The sequence below is a fragment of the Sapajus apella genome, unplaced genomic scaffold (genome assembly GCF_009761245.1).
Source record: "Sapajus apella isolate SASKATOON/1434 unplaced genomic scaffold, GSC_monkey_1.0 scaffold28, whole genome shotgun sequence".
In the NCBI taxonomy this organism is placed as follows: Eukaryota; Metazoa; Chordata; class Mammalia; order Primates; family Cebidae; genus Sapajus; species Sapajus apella.
The window spans coordinates 4,059,074-4,081,184 of NW_022436968.1; the positions used below are offsets into that span (position 1 = coordinate 4,059,074).

At 38.2% G+C, this 22,111-nt stretch overlaps 1 protein-coding gene across 13 annotated transcripts in view; it reads right to left on the bottom strand.

Moving 5' to 3' along the window:
• Positions 1–8,383: 8,383 nt before the first annotated feature.
• Positions 8,384–22,111, bottom strand: part of MYO1B (myosin IB) — a 186,170-nt gene continuing 172,442 nt past the window's right edge. For 12 of the 13 annotated variants that reach the window (XM_032292595.1, XM_032292594.1, XM_032292606.1 and 9 more), the window contains 4 exons: positions 19,459–19,591; positions 18,960–19,112; positions 17,211–17,338; positions 9,077–9,881 (listed from right to left, as the gene is read on the bottom strand). In XM_032292595.1, coding sequence (XP_032148486.1) covers positions 9,758–9,881; positions 17,211–17,338; positions 18,960–19,112; positions 19,459–19,591 — 538 coding nt within the window. In that variant the 3' untranslated portion in view covers positions 9,077–9,757. Of the gene's footprint in view, positions 9,882–17,210; positions 17,339–18,959; positions 19,113–19,458; positions 19,592–22,111 lie in introns of all 13 variants that reach the window. The other variant, XM_032292597.1, reaches the window with a different exon arrangement.

A 22,111-nucleotide genomic window follows, 5' to 3' on the forward strand; every position in this document is an offset into this window, starting at 1 on the left:
GGGTGGGGAGTTGGGGGGGATGGCATGGGGATAAATGCCAGATATAAGTGATGGGGAGGAAGGCAGCAAATCACACTGCCACGTGTGTACCTATGCAACAATCTTGCATGTTCTTCACATGTACCCCCAAACCTAAAATGCAACTAAAAAAAAAAAAAGAAGAAGAAGAGCCCAGAGAGCTAGCTAGCTCCTTTTACTATGTGAGAGCAAAGCAAGAAGTTGGCATTTATGAGAAAGTGGGACCTGTCCAAACACTGAATCATCTGGCACACTGATCTTGGCCACCTTTCTGTCTCCAGAACTATGAGAAATAAATTTCTGTTGCTTATAAAAAAAAATGTCAGCCTCTTCCACTGATATCCACCATTGTTAATTTCCTAAATGAAGCAAGTGTTTGGGCATCTTTTCCTAATTCTCCTCGGGGAACCTGTAGGAGTGGAAACCCAGAAGACATGAATTGTAGTCTAGTTCTTCCAGTAACTACAAAACCTTGGACCAATCACTGCATCTCTCTGGACCCTGATTTTTCTTCTCTACAAAGTGAAGGGATTGGAGGTACAGTTCAGCAATTTCCAAACTTTGGAGTTTTTGTAGAGTCCATAAGTTCACGTGAACTAAGTATTATCTGTTGACTGTATTAAATAAGACCTGTAAATGTATGTAATGACATTTTTCAAACATGTTATAATTAAGAAAATGCAAATTTATTTGTTTCGAACTTATTCAAATTATGTAATGGGCCCAATCAAAAGATGCTAAAAGCATGACTACCATCATGCAGGTGTTCGTGAAGACATTTAAAAAGGGTCTTCATATTAGAAAATGTTGGGAACGATCTACCTGGATAACATTTTTAAAACATTCTGCTTTTAATATTTTGTTGATATTCTTGAAACCCAATGTATACAGGGAAAATATTCTTTTTAGATAAAAGTGCTTTCCTTCACTGTCACAATCCTTGGCATCCATATTCTAAATCATGATGGGAACTTTTGAGACATTAGTGAACTTTCATTTGAACAGCAGTGTAGGGTTTCTGCCAAGCCATAAACTGGCATTTCTGGCTAATGACACAGATTTGGCAAGACTGGTTAAGGTGAAGTCTAAGATTGAGGAAAATGGCTCATTTCGGGTATCTAATTTCAGTCTAAATGCATTTTATTAGTTCCATGGAAAGAACAAATGGTGATGCAGTTATTGGAAAGTGACTGACTTGCTCAACCAAAATAAGACTTGATGGCATAATTATTAATAGAAGAATTTAAATCTCTATACTCAATACAAAATAGTTCCTATTACTAGAATGTACCATATCTCAGCAGAAAATAGAATAAAATCCCAGTGTTTCCCCCAAAGACGATGGATTCAAAGATGGGTTTGTTTTGGGGGGCAAGTGGCAACCATGTGACAAATGATGACTTACTGCAATACAAGAGAGTAGAGAAGATCCATACCAATCTCCATGATTAGCCACATGTGCTCTTCACAGATGACATGGATATGAATCGTGTGTTTGCATCTATACTATCAAATCACACTTCTGAAATAGATTTTTTTCAAACAAAATTTGCCCATGTGCCTGATGTGGTTTGAGGACAGTTCAAGACACAACATAGGATATTTTCATCTGTAAGGCTTTTTTTCTAGTGCAAATAACAAATTGGTGGGTGGATTTTCTTCCCTTTTAATAGTGTTTCCACAACAGCTCCCAAGTACTTTCCATTTAATGTTACCAGTTCCCATTTCTGTTTGAGATCCAAGTCCGATTTGTGCTAGGAAGTAAAGACAGTTACCAAATAGTCTCCAAGATGAGAAGAAAGATTAGATTCTAATCGCTGCCGTTTCCTGGATCTTAACACAAATTCACTCGTATTAATACTAAACCACAGAAATTTCTGCCCCATTTAAATTCAAAGGCACAGTAAGTGAAGGTATTATCCAACAAAAACAAATACTAGATATCTATAAATATCTCCATTTTTGTTTCTAGTCATCCACATGCTATAAAGTAATGCTCAAGGTGGGAGTTTTTTCCCCTCTTCTGTAAATGGTATGTCCATCTGAATAGAAACTTGATTTCCCCCTATCAGAAAGTATTAGGTAGTTTTATTTGAAACAGTGCTGAGTTCTGTCTAGTAGGATACAATCCTAACCTCTAAGAGCAGCTGTCCCCAACCTTTTTGGCACCAGGGACCAGTTTCGTGGAAGACAATTTTTCCATGGACAGTTGGGAGGGGGGCCTCATTTTGAGATGAAACTGTTTTACCTCAGATCATCAGGCAATAGATTCTCAAATGGAATGGGCAACCTAGATCCCTCACATGTACAGTTCACAATGGGATTTGCCCTCCTATGGGAATCTAATGCCGCAGCTCATCTGAGAGGAGGCAGAACTCAGGGATAATGCTCATGTGCTCACGTCTTGCTGTGTAGCTGGGTTCCTAACAGGCCATAGACCGGTGACCAGACATGGCCTGGGGCCTGGGGACCCCTGTCTAAGAGCTTTTATTCCAAAAGCTGTTGTTTTCAAACTTCAGGAAGTTCCTTTCAGATTATTTTTGAGACGATATCATGAAGAATCAGTCTTGATGGCTGCTCTATTAAATACGGCATTATTCCGTTCTAGAAGTTAGGATTTAAGAGACAATAGAATGGAAATATTACCATTGCAGTCACATTGCTGAATAAAGAATGAGGGTGGATTTGTAGTATACTGCAGCTAGAGGACTACTTTCAGGTTTCTGAAGGATGGAGGAAAATGTTTGTTTTCTGCTATGCAATGCCTTAACAACCTTCCACTTCCTTTCGGTATATGAATTTAGATGGATACAAAACTTATTTCTTATTTGACTTTCTAAAGCAATTGATTCTTATTGGTACACATAAAATGACTAAGTTAAACATGTTTTCCTTTGACTATAATTTGCTTCTCATGAAAAAATAATGATGCATATGCCTTTACTGCTACTAAAAGCAGTTTCTCTGCCTTTTTGGTACTGTTCCTCTCTGTCAATTAAAATCACAATTTCAGGAAAGCTGAGCTGGCAGAGATTATTTTTAAAGAGGCAATTCTGAATTTAACTAGCTCAGAATTGCACACAAGAGATGAATTACTGGGAAATGAGTTAGAAAAATCTCTTTTTTGAAAAAGGTGGGAGTATTAAAAAAGCCAACAAAGATAAAAATTCCACTTCAGGCACCATCTGGCCTCATCTATACACTATTATCATTGCACATGATAACTGACTGTAATATTTAAAGAATTAGAAAAACCCTCAGAGGCCTCTCATTACCCATTACTAAAGGAAAGCAGGCAGTCTCACCTAAAAACAAAAGAAAACATTCACATGCATTTATATAAGACAGTAATTTTAGAAAGACTTTATGGAAAATTTTAAATGAAGATGATTAGTAACATGGCTAGAAACCACTAAGTCAATGGAAAACCAAAATATCGCACAAAATTAGAAACCGTTAATTTACTACAAGGAAACATCTCATATTTTCCTCATACAGTCCCATTAGGAACTCCCATGCTCAAATCCCTGTGGCAAAAAGGAAACGGCTTGATGTTCGTATTTTTAAAATTCTGATGAACTATCACTTTTCCCCATACCTGAAAATGTAAATTTTAATGCCTTTTCCCCTGCCTAGCACCAGAGCTTAGGACCTGTCAGTGAGAATTGTGAATCTCACTTTTCAATGACTATGCCAACAAATTTCAAAGCTATAATAATGAACACAGTTTAGTGCTGACACAAATAAACAATGTAATAGAAAACAAAATTTAGAAACAATGCGTGAAAAGGTAGGCCTTTTCAAGAAAAGGTGTTGGGTTCACTAGATATCTATATGCGGGAAAAATGAATCTTGACCCCCTACACCATTAAAAAAACTTAAAAAAAAAATCAATTCCAGGACGACTGAAAATCTAAATGTGAAAAGTAAAACAATAGAGATTCTAGAAGAAAATACAGACAAATATCTTCATAATATTGGGTAAGCAAATATTTTATATATAGAAAAGAAAAAGTACTCACTATAAAGGAAAGATTAAGAAACTGGACTACATACACTAAAACAGTTTTTGTTAATCAAAAGACGCTGGTAGAACAAAAAGAAAACCACACACCACGAGAAAATACATGCCACATACATAAAGAGCTCATATTCAAAATACATATACAATTGCAAATGAAAAAAAAAACCTAGACAACAGAAAAATTGACAAAATACTCGAACAGGTGCTTTGCAAATGGTGGTATCCAAATGGCTAATATTGAAAAGGTAATTGAGCTAATTAGTCATAAGGAAATGAAAATTAAGGCTAAGATCCATAAGAAGAATCTTTAAAAGACTGACAAGACCATATACAGCAAGCATGTAGAGCAGCTGCAACTCTCATGCACTGCTGGTGGAGTGGAAACTGGTACAGCTCCTTTAGAAATCAGCTTGACAATCTACCCAAGCTGTACATATGCTTACCCTACAATCCAGCAGTTCTACTCCTAGGTATATATCCAGCAGAATTGTGTATGCATATTCACCAAAAGAGGTGTACAAGAATGTCTGCAGCAGCACTATGTACAATAGCCAAGTGGCCATCAATAGTAAAATGAGCCAAAAAATTGTAGTCTACAAACATGTTTGTAGGAATATGAACAAACTTAGCTATGTGCAAAAGTATGAATAAAAGACAGAAGACTATATACCGTATGATTCAATTTATATAAAGCTTTAAAATGGGCACAATTAATAAATGTACTATAAAACAAGATGAGTTGCCTTTGTGGAAGGATTATGCCTAGGATGGAGAAGGGGGCTTCTGGGTGCTATCTTTGGGTTGCTTTTTGTTTTGGGTGTTAGTTACATAGATGTGTTCACTTCTTTGTTCACATTTCTGATGTATATACACATTTTATTAATAATACAACATATATTTTTAAAGGGAATATGACAACTCTGTTAATCGGTGAACCTGCACCCCCACCAGATAAAAGAAAAAAAGAAAGTTGGGGTGAATATAAAATAACTGAAATAAGGTAGCTAGTTGATCTTTCCCTTAGTACTGCCAGGCTTTTGGGTGAATATGGAATTAAATTCCATTCCCCATTCCTCCTTGAAATGCTGAGAAGCTGAGACTATTTTCCTTGCTTATAAAGTTAGATTTTTGTTGAATTTCATGGAACTGAGCAGAGGTGATCTAGCCACCATACCAGGAAAAAAGTTAATGAGGAAGAGACTGTGGCTTATGCTGTACTGTGATTAACTCCAGATTTTGAAAATGATCTTCAAACCAAAGAAAATGAGGCAAACATTCCATGATTTGGCGGAAACCAACTCAGAACAATTAATTTTCTCCTGTGGCTGATGAAATAAAAGCTGATGAGACCAGAAAGCATGTGCCACCTCATCAAGGTCACGGCTTCCTAGGGTTTAGCTAACAAAATCCCAAGAACCAAAGAGCACATAACAGAATTATTAAAATAAGACTCAAAAACGTGCTCTTCCAATGACAATAAACCCACAGAAAATCTACAAATGTATGATGAAAACTTAGTGTTTTTCTCAATAGGAGGAAAGAAAAGCAAAACTACTGCCTTTCTCTTCCATTCTACCCTTATGCATCTAATTGTTTTAGTGACTTTGAGTACCACAATCTTCATGGAAAAACAATGCCCAGTTTAAAAACAAAGGCTCTTAATATGATGCATTCTGGTTTAAACTCAATGTGAGAATAGACACATTGATGAATTTACTAAATCCTTCCCCAGCAACTTACAGGATTTTAGAGTACTTGCTATTTCAAGATTTCAATGAGCCTAAGAAATACCTTACTTATTATATATGAAAAATAACAGATAAGAAGGTTTGCCTCTTATATTTGGCCTTAAAGAATTTTGAACCATGCTCTAATTATCATAATTATACTCAATTATAGGAGTTTGAGAGTTCTCAGCATATTAATGGACATGGCATGATAATTAAACAGTTCATTCTCTTAGATTTTGGCCAAATCCATAATATCGAAGATATTCCTGTGATTCTCAGAACTCTTGGCTGCTTCTTTGCCATTATAGACATATCCCCATCACCTCTGGGTATGAGCAAAGGTTTTCCAACTTCAGCTGAAGGCCTTACATCTGAGTTCTGGGTCCAAGTTCTTATTCCAAGAGTGTGAAATACAAAACCATAACCAAGCTACTGGAGAATAACTATTCGCTTCTTGTCCTGTGACAGACAGAAATCAAAGTCAAGAGTAGCTGCAACAACGACACTGTATACCTTGGCAGCTACCATGGTCTATCTGGTACCCATTACCTGTTTACTGTTTTCAAGCCCGTTAGTCACTCCAGGGTCTGGGCACTCCTAGTCACTACTAGACAAGATTTATGAGTCTAGGTCCTAGGTGACTAAGCCCAGTCACTCCACTCACTCCTAGAAGTCACTGCAGGGACCAGGCAAACTTCTGAGTTATGGGCAGGAAGGCCAGGCCAGTCCTTCAATGGCAAGTTAAAGCATTGGTGACACTTCAGACTGAACTTGCCATTGCAGGACAGTGACAGAAACCGAGATAAAGGAGTATCAGTTTCTTGCTTACTTTATACTAGAGTGATGCCAGTTATTGGTAACCTCTAGTAAGGCACTGGGGTTGGCAGATTTGGCAGGTAGGGCCCACTGGGCCATATGTAGCCAGAGGGAAGCTCTAGACTAGTGGTTCTCATACTTGGGTGGCAATCAGGTCACCAAAGGAGGACTTCTTAAGGCGTAGACTGCTGTGTGTAGCTACAGAGAAGCTCTAGTATTTCCCCTGGTGGTTCTCAAATTTCAATGTGTGTGAGTCATCTGGAGATTTTTCTTGAGACAGGGTCTCACTCTGTTGCCCAAGCTGGAGTGCATCTGGAGATTTTCTTTAAAACATGTTTTCAAACTCTCTTCCAGAGATTCTGATTCGATTAGTATAGGGTATGGCCCAGGAACTGGCATGGATTTTTGTTTTTTTGTAATTTTTTAAATACAAGCTTTCCAGCTGGGCGTGGTAGCTGCCCAAGCTGGAGTGCATCTGGAGATTTTCTTTAAAACATCTGATTTTAAACTCTCTTCCAGAGATTCTGATTCGGTTAGTATAGGGTATGGCCCAGGAACTGGCATGGATTTTTGTTTTTTTGTAATTTTTAAAATACAAACTTTCCAGCCGGGTGTGGTAGCTCATGCCTGTAATCCCAGCAATTTGGGAGGCGGAGGTGGGCAGATCACTTGAGGTCAGGAGTTTGAGGCCAGCCTGGCCAATATGGTGAAACCAGATCTCTACTAAAAATACAAAAATTAGCCAGCCGTAGTGGTGCACGCCTGTGGTCCCAGCTGTTCGGCAGGCTTGAATCACCTGAACAAAGGAAGCTGAGGTAGCAGTGAACTGAGAATGTGCCATTGCACTCCAGTCTGGATGTCACAGTGAGGCTCCATCTCAAAAAAACAAAACAAAACCCCTCCACCCAACACACACAAAACAAGCTTTCCTTGTGATTTTGACCCAGATTGACGCGCAGTGACATTTTGGGAAACACTGCTGTACAGTGGGTCGCCTGGGCTGTAGTGGCACCATCTGTAGTGTGGTGAAGTTATTACTGCTTTTCCCAGTGGAGAATGTGAAGAGCTTTCACCTTGGTACATAAGGAGGCTTTCTGGCTGAAGTGCAGCAAATCTTTCCCAACACGTCAAGTCGCAACCCATGCAGAATGTGTTCCATGACCAAAGATTATTGAATACTTCAGTGACAAGACTGATTGAACAATCTGCAAATAGGGTATTTGGAAAAATCTAACAAGTAGACCTGGGATATTCCTCCTCTTCATCCTAATCTTGCATCCTGAAGTTCCATTTGGGAGGAACCCAATGATAATGAGTAGGAGGCCAGGTAAATCCACTACAGTACATCCATACAACAGATGAGTGGGCAGCTCTTCATGATATTCTGCTAGGTGAAAATGGCAAGATAAGGAACAATGGCTATAATATACTGTACTAGCTTTTGTCTACTAAAGCAGAAGAACATAAGACTCTACTTTGATTTTCTCTTCAAACATAGGCACAAAGTAATACAAGAGCAACTAACAACAATGGATAACGTTTTGGGGAGGGTGGGAACTAAGCAGATGTGTGGCTGACAGGATAGAGAATTTGTAATGTGTATCTTTTAACATTTACTTATATGCTGAACAATGTGAATATATTACATATTGCTAAAAACACCACACCCTCTAATTCCCAAATTTCTACTCACCAGTATCAGGAACTATCAATCTACCATTTTAGGCACATGGCAAGAAGAATCTAAGTACATCCTCTACCCGCACCAATAAACACAAAGACTTCTGAGAATTTCTTTATGTGAGCAATTTTAAAAAATACAAAAGTCAAGAGAAAATCCCCAGAAAATATTTTCAATTAATGTTTCTGGTTTATAAAAAGTAAGTGAGATTCAGTTACACAGAGAACATATAATGTTTGGATTGTAAAACCCTCCTGCGAGACAATACATTGACACACAACTTATGAAAATAGCTTGAGATACAAAAATACAGTTGTGATCCAGCAAATGGCACCAAATTAGAACAATTTTATTATTTAACATAATACCAATGTATATACATTATCCTCCCAAATAAGAAACAATTTGATTCCAAAGTTTAAAATGTAGTTTCCATAACGAACCCCTGTAAATTTGAAGAAAAAGAAAGCCCTGCAAATTACACAAATTTAATTTTGATCCATGACTAAAATAGGCACCCTGTACCAATCACCTTTCTCATACAAAAATGTATATTATAAATAAAACTTTCAGAAAAGATATTGGATGTTTTATTGCACATCATACAGAATGGTTACTGCTATCTGAATGGCTTTAATACCTCCTCAAATTTGGATGAAAACAATATTCTGGAGATATTATCAGATCGAGGATCATATATGATATTTACCAGAAACAGGAACATATAATCTTATTGGACTGCTTCTGTCACTTTTTCTAAAATAAGAATGACTTTTATTTTCTACTGTTAAAAGTAATTACTGGAGGTTTAAACAAATTAAAAGTCCTGTTCGAATGTCAGTTTTCTTTTTTTCAAGCAGAAACCACATGTAGAGGGATTTAACCCGGTCATTCATTTCTACGCCCTCTTAGGACCCGCCCTTCTTGAAGCATATATGTTAAAGATCATACTACAGGGTTCCTAATAACGCTGTCCCTCATTAACAATTATTGTTTTGGTCTCGACATGTCCAAACCTTCCTAGATGCCATTAAACCAGCACAAACCAGCCAGAATGCAATGGCCTCAAAAACAAAAAGGTTCCTAATAAGTTTTCTTACCATCTAGCACAGTGCCTAGCATAGAGTAGGCATGGAATAAATATTTGATGAATGAATGCAGTATCTTTTAAGACCATTTCTTATATGAATTAATGATTTATGAGTAATATGCTGATTTAGGGTACACAGATCTAACATGACTAAACGAAAAACACATCAGACATGACAATAGATGCTGTTAGTATCTACAATCCTGCTCCAGGACAGAACATGTATTTGAAAGGTTAAAACTATTCCAATAATAAAAATTGATTAGTCAAATATTTTTATTTTGCCAAAGAACTCTAAAAGCCTTTGGCGATTCCCAAACATACAATTAACCCCAAAAAACACAAAACCAAATTGCACTATTACAAACAAGTCCATGAAAGTAGAAAGGAGGCGCCAGTTAAGGGACAGCAACTTCAAGGAGACGGTTGTTTTTTCGTTTACATGTTGGGACACTCCCATTTTTCTGGTTTCCCTGAATAAACTTCACACATACTTTGTCCTGTCTGAACTGTACCAGGAACCTAGAAGACAAGAATAAAACCAATTAAAGTATACACAAAACAGCTCATGGTAACAGTAACACTTGCTTTTGTATTTTAATGAATACTGATCTTGATGAGTAAAGGCTGTGCATCCCTAACCCAATTTGAAAATCCGAAATGCTCCAAACTCTGAAATTTTTAAAGCACTGACATGATGCTCAAAGGAAATGCTTGCTGGAACATTTCAGATTTTACATTTTCAGATTAAGACTGAAACATTAAGTATAATGCAAATACAGTCATGTGCTACCTAGCAATGCTTCAGTGAACAATGAATCACATATATGATGGTGGTCTCATAAGAGCAACAAAATTCCTATGACTTAGTGACATCATAGCTCTCCTAATGTAGGGCAATACACTACTCATGTTTGCAGTGACTGTAAAATACCTAATTTCACTGTCAGTCATATACGATGGGGGTCCCATAAGATTATGATGGAGCTGGCCTATACAGTGGTAACATTTTTTTGTACCACTGTATACCGTGGTACCATATTTTTACTGTACTTTTTCTATGTTTAGACAAATATTTACCAATATGTCACAATTGTCTACAGTATTCAGTACAGTAACACGCTATGAGCAGTTGGCTATAATACACAGCCTAGGTATGCAGTAGGCTATGCCATCTACTTTTGTATATGTACACTCTATGACATTTGCACAACAAAATCACCTAGTGACACATTTCTTAGTACGTATCCCTGTGTTAAATAACACATGACTGTATTTCAAAACCAGAAATTGGAAACACTTCTTGTCCCAAGCATTTCGAATAAGGCAGACTCAACCTGTATCACTTCTTCCCATCAGCACTTCTTACATAGGATTGTGTCAATGCAATTTACCTCCAATAGTCCTCATTTAGCCCTAAGAAAACTAAAGTTCATTAACTCATCATATTCTAGTGAGGCAGAAAGGCTAAGAATTATCTCCGTGTTTCAAATGGAAAGACAAACATGTTCTTCCATTTTTCCATGGCAAAAATATGGGAGGGGGCTCCTATTAAATTATCAACAAATTGAGAAAAATGAAATAAATAATTTCACGAAAGGAAGGGGTCTGGCAACCCTGTAGTCTACGGCTTCTAAACACTGGTTACTCATCTATGTCCTACATCATTTTTGTCAAATCTGCATAGTATGCCAATAGTTATTGCCAGCTTAAATGTATTTCAAAATAATAGTGACCTACAGATAAAATCAGGTGTTTGATCTAGCACATGTATCCTTAATATCCATTAAAATATTTATATAAAAATCATAAACATTTGGGGTGGGGGGGACACAAAAATTATAAACATTAAAAAAATCCATTAGTGTATAGAAATTTAAAAAATCCATTAGTGTCTTTTCCCCTTAGTGTATGATGTGGACCACTGTGGGGATAAGAGGTGACTTTAGGTGTACAAGTGAGCATCCACAGAGTGTTCTTCACACCTTCCCTGTGCTGGGGCTGCGAGGGAACCCCAGCCGTGAATGATGAGATCCCTGACCTGAGCACAACGTCACTGGGGGGCATGAGAGGTGCATCGCTGGGCCAGAAACCAGGTTTTCCCATTTCAAAACCAGTGATCTCTTCCCTCTACCATCATAATTAGCATAGCAATATGACATTTTCCATATTTTCAAGGATGGTTTTCTCAGTCAATGGCGCATTATTAAAGTGAGTCCACCTAACAACCACTGACCACTTACTGACATTCACCAGTGATGTAAGGATCCATAGCTCTCCTCTGTTATACAACAGTTTCAGAGTCAAGGTCTAAAGAGGCCACATTTTGCAAACATTATCTGCTAAAGTGAAACGTGGCACATGTGTTTCTAATTCATCAGTTGTTTTATAAGGATAGTGCTTCTGATCTTTTAAATGGGTTCTTTCTTTTCAACTTGAAAGCAACAAAGAAAGGACAGCTATAGTTCCAGATTCAACTATTTGAGATATGTCTCTGGCATATATATTCACACCTATGTGTCTCAAAAAAATCTTTCAGGTTTTTTGAAAATTAACATATTTTAAAAATCAAACACTTTCACATTTTTGTTTTCAAAGACAGCTGTGGCCAGGCACAGTGGCTCACACCTGTCTATGATTCAGCACTTTGGGAGGCCGAGGTAAGCAGGTAACTTGAGGCCAAGAGTTTGAGACCAGCCTGGCCAACAAGGCAAAACCACGTCTCTACCAAAAATACAAAAATCGGCCAGGCATGGTGGCACATGCCTGTAACTCCAGCTACTCGGGAAGCTGAGGCAGGAGAATAGCTTGCAGCCAGGAGGTTGCCAGGAGCCGGGATCACACCACTGCACTCCAACCGGGGCGACAGAGGGAGACTCTGTCTCAAAATAAATTAAAAAGACCACTCGTAAGTGTAATAAATGTATAGGAACTTCTTTCTCCACATATATTAACTGTCTCCATGTTTATAATTGATGATCAAGATTCACACTAGAGGCCAGGCATGGTAGCTCAAGCCTGTAATCCCAGCACTTTGGGAAGCCGAGGCGGGCGGATCACCTGAGGTCAGGAGTTTGAGACCAGCCTGGCCAACATGCTGAAATCCCATCTCTACTAAAAATAGAAAAATTAGCAGGGCTTGGTGGTGCACGCCTGTAACCTCAGCTATTCGGGGGACTGAGGCAGGAGAATCCCTTGAATCCAGGAGGTGGAGGTTGCAGTGAGCCAAGATCTTGCCACTGCACTCCAGCCTAGGTGACAGAGCAAGACTCCTTCTCAAAAATAAATAAATAAATAAATAAATAAATAAAAATTCACACTAGAAATAACAATAGATACTATATATTGAGGATTGGCTACATACCACACTATTCTTGGCCATTTACTATGTTATTAGATCAGGCTTTAAGACAATCCTAAGACGTAAGCACCATTATTTATCTTCACTCCACAGAAAAGAGAAAATCATCCCCAACAAACAATAACATGGAATGTATTGTTTCATGGTATTCATACCAGTTAGAATTTCAAGGTAAAAAGAACATATATTAATTGTTTGGATTTCAACTATTCAGAAAACAAATTGTATAACTTAAATGATTCATGTGTTTATGTATCGATTGTACACATGTATTTACACATGTATATATACACATATATATTAAAAATGTTTAATGAAACATTCACTTTAGTTTTTACTCTATTTGGGAACTTAATTTTAGAAATATAGTCATGTATCATCTAACAAAAGGGATACATTCTGAGAAATGCATCACTAGGTGATTTTGTCATTGTGCAAATATCATAGAGTGAGTGCATTTATCCAAACCTAGATGGTACAGCACGTTATTGGACTGAATGCTGTAGGTAACTGCAACACAATGGTATTTGTATATCTAAACTTATGTAAACATAAAGGCACAGTAAGAATATAGTACAAAAGATAAAAATAGAGCACTTGCCTAATGCCCTTCCCATGAATGGGGCTTGCAGGCCTGGAAGTAGCTCTGGGTGAGTGAGTGAGTGAGTGAGTGATGGTCAGTGAAATGTGAAGGCCTAGGACATTACTTTACATTACTGTTTAAGTATTTTTTTTCTATCTTCAATAATAAATTAACCTTAGCTTACTGTAACTTTTTGCTTTATAAACTTTACAATTTTAAAAACATTTTTGACCCTTTTGTTTTATTTTTGAGACCAGGTCCCAGGCTAGAGTTCACTGGAGCAATCATGGCTCAGGGCAGCCTTGACCTTCCCGGGCTCAGATGATTCTCCCACCTCAGCTTCCTGGGAAGCTGGGACTACAGATGCATGCCACCATGCTGACTTTTTAAATTTTTTGTTGAGAAGGGGTTTTACCATGTTGCTCAGGCTGGCCTCAAACTCTTAAGCTCAAGCAATTCACCAGCCTTGGCCTCCCAAAGTGCTGAGATTACAGGCATGAGCTTCCGGGCCCGGCTGTTTTTGGCTATTTTGTAATAACACTTAGCTTAAAACACAACACTTTGTATAGCTGTACAAAAATATTTTCTTTCTTTATCTGTATTCTGTAAACATTTTTCTATTTATAAAATTTCAGTTTTTTAATTTTTACTTTTAACACTTTTTGTTAAAAACTAAGAAACACACACATTAGCCTAGGTCTACACAGGGTCAGGATCATCAGTGTCCCTGTCTTCTATCTCCATGTCTTGTCCCATGGAAGGTCTACAGGGGTAATACTATGCATGGAGCTAGCATCTCCTAAGATAACAATGCCTTCTGAAATACCCCCTGAAGGACCTGCCCGAGGCTGTTTTACAATTAACTTTTTAAATACGTAGGAATATACTCTAAAATGAAGATTCAATAGTATAGTAAATACATAAACCAGTAACATCATTTAATATCATTTTCAAGTGTTACACACTATACATAATTGTATGTGCTTTTACTTTTATACAACTGGCAGTGAAGTAGGTTTGTTTACACCAGCAGCACCACAAACATGTGAGTAGTGCCTTGTGCTACAATATTACAACAGCTGTGACATCACTGGAGATAAGAATTTTTCAGCCCCACTACAATCTTAAGGGTCCACCATCATCGGTGCCATCCATCGCTAACCAAAATGCCATTATGTGGTGCATGACTGTACTATCATCTTGTAGGTTAACCTTAAAATGCAATCTATGTACACACTGAACAGCTTGGAAGTTTAAGGACTAGAATTTTAAGGCAGTTGAATCTCTCAATGAATTCAATTCTCACTTCTATATGTGCAAGTATAAATTCCATTAGAGACGCCGGGTGCGGTGGCTCACACTGTAATTTCAGCACTTTGGAAGGCTGAGGCAGGCGGATCACCTGAGGTCAGGAGTTTGAGGCCAGCCTGACCAACATGGAGAAACCCCATCTCTACAAAAAATACAAAATTAGCTGGGTGTGGTGGCGCATGCCTATAATCCTAGTTACTCAGGAGGCTGAGGCAGGAGAATCACCTGAACCCAGGAGGCAGAGGTTGTGGTGAGCCAAGATCATGCCATTGCATTCCAGCCTGGGCAAAAAGAGCGAAACTCCATCTCAAAAAAAAAAAAAAAAAAAAAAAAAAAAAAAAAAAAAAAAAAAAAATCCCACTAAAAAGTAAACAAGACTTTGACTCTCTTTCCATAAACTGACATCCACTTATCCATGATTTCAGAATCTGGGTTTGTTAGAGTACTTCTACCAATGAGAAAGATAAAACAAGGAAGGGTTTAGTCACTAAACTTCATGTGTTTTCAGCACTGGTTCTATAGAGCTGGTGAAGTCACTTAGGGCTGATGCATAAAGGAACAGGCATCCCTGCCTATGACTTTGAAAATTTTTGTTTAAATTTAAGATGCTCCCTAAGGAGATTCATGATCCTTACCTACAAACTTCCTCTCCAGGCCTCCTGTGCCAGCTGGGGAAGGGACCCACAGGTGCTACACAGAGTCCTATGAACTGTTTTATCTATTGTTATGAGACCAATCAATAATTGGGCACTGGAGAAGGAAAGGCATTATAATGCTGTCCGACGTTTGCTTTCTTCATGTGGCCACACTGTAAATCTTCGCTCAGACAACTATGTTTACTGAATGCTTATGGCGTCCAGAACATCACATGGCCTCTGTGACAGGGCGGGGCCCTTGCTGCCTAGAACTGAACTGTCCCCCTTTACCGGATGGCACACCTCCGAACACAAGCGGTGAGAGCTGCTGAAGGGGTTCTGTGGTTGACTGTGTTTAGGAAACGCAGCATATGCTATCCCCCTAAAGCTCTTCAGGAGAATCACAACAAGACTTCAGGGGCTCTGAGAAGTAATGTAGTGAAGAAAGATTTAACATTTCCATCAGAGAACAATCTTCACAGTACATCGTTATTAGTGTCCTGTATGAGTAATGTTCCTAGAATCCCAGCTTGGGAAATGCTTAAAAGTAGTAATCGTTTGTGGTCTGGATGTTGGTGTGATTTCCTTTCTGTGTAAAGATGAGTTTATTCACGTAGTGGGACAACTGTGAGACTGCTTCATCTGTACACCGAGGAGCTTCTGCTGTCTGGAATATGTACGATCTTCCCATGGTGAGTGAGAATTAGCAGCCCTACCAAAGCCCATTCTCCCAGATTATGAAAAACTTCAACTATTAATAGGCCTTAACATGTTAAATCCTTAACTGAAACACAACCATTATCTTTTTTCCTAATATTCTTTGTTTTATGAGAAAGGTCTCATTAATAAGAAAAGTTATTTAGTCCAAACAGCAATTTCCAATATAGAGTATACAGGAAGCCCAACTTCCCATCCAAATCTAAACACTGTGAGTGTTCAATGAGAACTTAAGATAAGACCACAGCACTGCAAAATCCTAACACATCAAAGAGAGTCTGACTTATAAAGGGGCAGAAATTGGTGTAAATTTATTTTAGAAAGACTTTTAGGAAGAGTTGAAACAGAATAGACTAGAAAGCTCTTTTTTTCGAGACAGAGTCTCGCTCTGTTGCCAGGCTGGAGTGTAGTGGCAATCTTAGCTCACTGCAACCTCCGCTTCCCGGGTTCAAGCAATTCTCCTGCCTCAGCCTCCTGAGTAGCTGGGACTACAGGTGCGTGCCACCACACCCAGCTAATTTTTGTATTTTTAGTAGAGGCGGGGTTTCACCATGTTGGCCAGGATGGTCTCGATCTCTTGACCTCGTGATCCACCTGCCTCAGCCTCCCAGAGTGCTGGGATTACAGGTGTGAGCCACCGCGCCCGGCCCCAGAAAGTTCTTAATTAGAAAAGAATGTAACTTCCTGAGCAATCTAGACATGCAAAGAAGTATACAGCCAGGTAAACGATCTATTGAAAGGTAATCAATTACTTATAGTCAGGATAGTAACTCAGATTCGTCCAAAAAACTTACATAGATAGATTCAATAAATGGGGGGATGCCCAACCTGTATGCAAATCACTAACTTCTATAATCAGAACCCTAATGGGAAATTGAGGAAGCAAATTTCAAATCTATACCAGTCTCAGACGTCACCACATCAGAGAGGCCTCCCTGACCTCCTATCAAAAATACTCTCTGATTCCTAACCCTTTTTCCCTCTATAAACATTTGTCATTAGCCAAAATCTGATCAGCTATTTCATCGCTTAGTTTGTATGTACTGGTCTCTTCCACTAGGATGTCAGGTACATAACGTCAGAGACTTGATCAGTGGCGTTCGCTGCCCATTTATCATGTGGAACAACTACTAGACACACCTGGTACTGATTAAGCAGTTGTATTAATGAATGAGATCAGAGAGCTGAGCTAAAAGACGAAAGCTGAAAGAGAAAAAGTATATTCAAATAATACATGAACGTACTCATCGGAAATCTCAATATTGAGCTTCTGTTTGGTTTGGCTGAGAGTCGTGCGATAGAGCTTGGTGGCCATTTCAATCAGGTGATCACTGCTGAAGAGAAAATCTCCTTTACTAGCTGCTTCTGAGCCCTGCAAGGACAAACCAAGAGTCGGTCATAATTAAAGCTACCTTAGGAGGTCAATGTTTACAGGCTTGGCTGAAAATGTATTTACAGTCTCTTTAAAACATCAGATCCTGGAATCCATTCTCCCAAGGTAAACAATAATGACAAAAGCAGTGTTTCTTCCAACTTGGTCAGAGCACTTTAGCAAGGTTACCTCACCCCCTCCTACCAAAGTCTGCGGACAGAGCCTAAGAACCATCTCCATCACTTAGAGGTTGCTAGAAAAGCAGAATCTCAGGCCCTACCTCAGCCCCAGTGAATATGAAACCATAACAGCCTCTGGGTATGAGTTCACGCATTCAGGTTTGAGGAGCATGGACCTAACCTGCAATTCATCTGAAGCACCTGATTAAAAAACTTGGCCGTGATTTGGTTAAAGCCCTAACGCCGACACTTCCCACAAATATCCTAGGGCAGTGGCTCTCAGCCTTAGCTGTGCAGGGGAATCATCTCAGTTTATTTAAAAAAACTATGGTGCTTATGCCCCCTTCTGAGAAATTCTAATTTGATTACACAGGTGTATGCCCTGGGCACCAGCATTTTTAAAGTTCCCAAGCTGTTTAAATGTGTCACTGAGGTTGAGAATCACTGTCCTAGTATTTGATATGCCCCCTTTAAAAGAGACCCAAAATAGGGTAAACAGGCTAAGGGAAGCTTTGAGGATTTTTCTAAGTTTAGGGTGGGCCGGAAAGTAACATTATCAGCTAGACACACATCCCTACATATAAGTATTTGCTAGCTTTTGTTTATTTAGTGACTATGTGTTATGTGACGGGCCCTGTCCCTCCAGTATCTCATTTAATCCTTACAACAATGCAATGAAGTAGGCACTCTTACTATCCCCCTAAAGCTCCTCAGGAGAATCACAACAAGATTTCAGGGGCTCTGAGAAGTAATGTAGTGAAGAAAGATTTAACATTTCCATCAGAGAACAATTTTTTCACAGTACATTGTTATTAGTGTCCTGTATGAGTAATGTTCCTAGAATCCCGGTTTGGGAAATGCTTAAAAGTAGTAATCGTTTGTGGTCTGGATGTTGGTGTGATTTCCTTTCCATTTTAAAGATGAGAAAAAATAGGTAGGCACACACAAGTTAAATGCCTTGGCCAAAATCGTCATAAAGGGAGTGAGACCAACTCCAGAACCTACACGTAACCACTGCATTCAAGCCAGGAGTCCTGGTTAAGCTAAAGGCACAGAACATCAAAAATTATTTAGGTTAAAATTAACTGTCAGTTATTTTATTTTAGTTGCATCCTTTAATGTAAACCCTCAGATTAGAGATGAACATTAAGACATTTACTAAGTTGATACACAGAAAAAAACAGGAGAAAACAAAATTTAAAACATCTTGATATTTCTATATATTAGTTTCAAAAAGTGAAGTAAACTTGTCAATAAAAGTGATTAACTTTATCAATTACTGAAAAACTGAGCCTGAGATTTGACGTAGGGGTGAATATCCAAAATTTGCAAATTAGCAAGGCAGATATATAAACTGCCATAGTCAGATGCAGAAATTTTTAAATCAATGGCTGAGAGATTAAGCACAGAAATCTTTGTTACATCATTAATTGAACCTTTACCTCTTTGAGGTGGACGGCGAAGAAGCCATCATTTTGTGAGCTCATTGAAACCTTGGTCACATCCACCAAGGGAACCTCTGACTTGATTTGTCCAGACTTTTGGTCAGCAAGAAGGAGATTATTATTTGTTAAGAGGAAAATCCGAGATGTACTCTAAAACAAAATAAAAGATCATGTAAACCAATGATCAAAAATACTCAAAAATGGCCCAGGAGTTTAAGGCATTATTTGCAAAAATGCATGTATTACTCTAATATCCTTCAACAAACATACTTACGTAAACCAAGAACACAGTAAAGAACATCAATAATACGTTTTATTTCATAAAAATTTCAGAGAACAAGCAAAATTCCACTTAAGCTTAAAGGTAAGGGGAAATAGCCCCCTTCACAGCTAACTCTACTGAGAACATGAAATGTAAATTTTTACATTCAGAAAACAGGATGACTAGCCCAACTAACAGCTACTTTTTATCGGTCTTCAGGGTTAGCATTTTTACCTTCCCATTAGCACGGTTAATTTTGTTCACGACTTCAGCAATAATGATCTTTTCTTCAATGGCATCTTTGAGTTTCTTATACTTGGGGTTCTTGTTGATTTCCAGGTAAGCCCCTTGGAATGGCTGCCCAACACTAAAGGAAAAAAATTCCTGCACATTAGAAATAGCTTCAAATGAAAGTACTACCAAAAAAGGAAATGGGTCAGTTGATTCTAAGGAGTGCTGAGAACTTCATAAAAAGTGATTTCAATTTATTTTATGTATTACACTTGCACCTGTCCTAAATATAAGTTGGAATGAAACCTTAAACCTACTTCAAATAGATTTTTGAGGTGATCATGGCATTTGGTGGGCAGGACATTGATAATAATCTTATTACATGGAACAATGAAGGTAGAAATCACTCATAAGAACAGCTAAGACTCAAATACATGGCCTCGTGCGAAGGAAAAGGCAATTTCTTCTCATCTGTTAATATAAAGTTAACAGCTACTCACAAAGGATTTACTAATGCCTTCAAACAATATGTGGCAGTGAAAAAGGAGCTGAAATCATTACCATCACCTGCTCTAAAGAAAAGTTTCATTTCTCACAGAGAATAAGAAAATCAATAGGCCTTTTGGGAAAGAACAGATCCAGAGCAATCACTTTAGAAGAAAACTACAGAACACTTAACATTAACATGTAACTTTGGTTCTAAATAGGCAATACAGATGGTCCTTAACTTGGTTCAGCTCAGGGTTTTTCAACTTTACAATGGTGCTCATATAACCATTCTTTTTATCACTTTCAGTACAGTGGTCAATAAACCACAAGAGATATCCAGCACTTTATTATAAAACAGGCTTTGTGTTAGATGATTTTGCCCAACTGTAGGCTAATGTAAGTGTGCCCAGCATGTTTAAGGTAGGCTAGACTAAGTTGTGGCATTCAGTAGGTTAGGTGTATTAAATGCATTTTCAACTTATGATGAGTTATCTGTAAGTAACTGTATCATCAGTTAAGCAGCATCTGTATCTGAATGGAGAATCAAGCCTCTTCTCCTAGAATATGCCTGTAAATGGACAGAAGTAAGCAAAGCAAACGTTCAGAATCAGAGCAATTTTTTTTTACAAACAAATTTTTGTAAGAGGTAAACTGTGCACTAATCACTAAGATGTCAATTTCCCTGAAGACTTGTCAGGGGACTCTTTCAGGACAGCTTCATCAAAGGCACCAAGGAAAAACTGCTGCTTCAAGGAATCGACAAGCTTCCTTTTGAGCTACAAAGTTCTGGCAATTTGCAAATACAACTTTAAATGCTTATGTTGTGGGTGGAGGATCAGGGAAGAAAAATCCACGTAGGTGGTCAGCGTTTCACAGCTCTCAGGAAATAAAAGGCCAACTCCCATAAGAGCTGCCACTTCCCAGGGTGGTGGGAAGCTAAATTATTCCACCTCTCTCACTGCTGTGGGGTGAGTGTGCCACTATCCCTGAAAACTGATAAGACTACCCAAAAAGGACTTGGCTTGAAGTTAACTTTTTTGGTTCCTATTCAAACGTGTTTTAAATTATAAAAATGTTAACAGCCTTTTAAATTGTTTCCTCAAAGATGCATTTTCCAGCCTGCAGTTTCTGGAGTCATCCACAGGGAATGTTCATTAAGAAGGCTACTCTCTAATTTAGAAATGTATTTAAAAAAAGCTGAATAAAATTAGTCGCTGAAGCAAGCATCTAGACAAATTCTTCTGTCTGAATATGCTTTATATAACAGGCACTTTGGATTTAGACGCTGTGTTTGACTTAGGAGAGTATATGTCATCTCAAGTAGCCACATCGGCCAACCAAGGGAGTCGTACAATTTAAAATATTTAAACCCAGTGAGTCTGGCAATGTATGTTCATTTAACCCTTTAAAAAGAAGATATTTCAAATGCATATAAAGTCATAGAGAATATAAACATCACTTATGTGATAAATGTGAATATACCCAGCATATAATACATTCTTTCTAGGCCATTCTTTGGGAGAAGCTTAAAGTTGTTATAGATTAGGCTTGAAATTGTACAATCTACTTTTTTAAAAACACCAGATGAAAATGGGATAAGGTTGCTGGGGGGAAATGCTTAATGTGGGAGATGTCAGACTATTCAGATAAATAGTCTTTACCAAGGACTTCACTTGCTAAACTTGGAATCGGTGTTCTTCTTCCCAGTCCGTGGTGTCTACAATAAAGGAACTCAACTTGCCGTGCAGGCCGCAGAAGTCGTATCCGTTGAGTTAGCAGCCCAAAGGGCACCACGGACCAGTGCTCAAGCTATACTCAAAAAGTACTACCCTGGCTCGCGCTCTGAATTACCTTAGAAATCAGTTTCTGACCTTGCTCGTTATGGCAGGAAGACTGGAATGGTGATTAAAGTACACTGCCAACAGCAATTTGGCCAGTCTTTGAAAACTATGGAAAAGGAACAGGAATTTACAATGCAAGTTTAACTTAAGAGCCTATATAATTTTTATGTTAAATGACTTCTAATTATTCAGTAACGTGTTCGAGCTAATGCTAATGGAGTGAAACCAGCAACTGTAACTTCATTTCATTAAATGGCACCACAGGAGCCATGGTGCAAATGTGTTTATATCAAGCTGATTATAAAATGATTCACAGAATTAAAAAT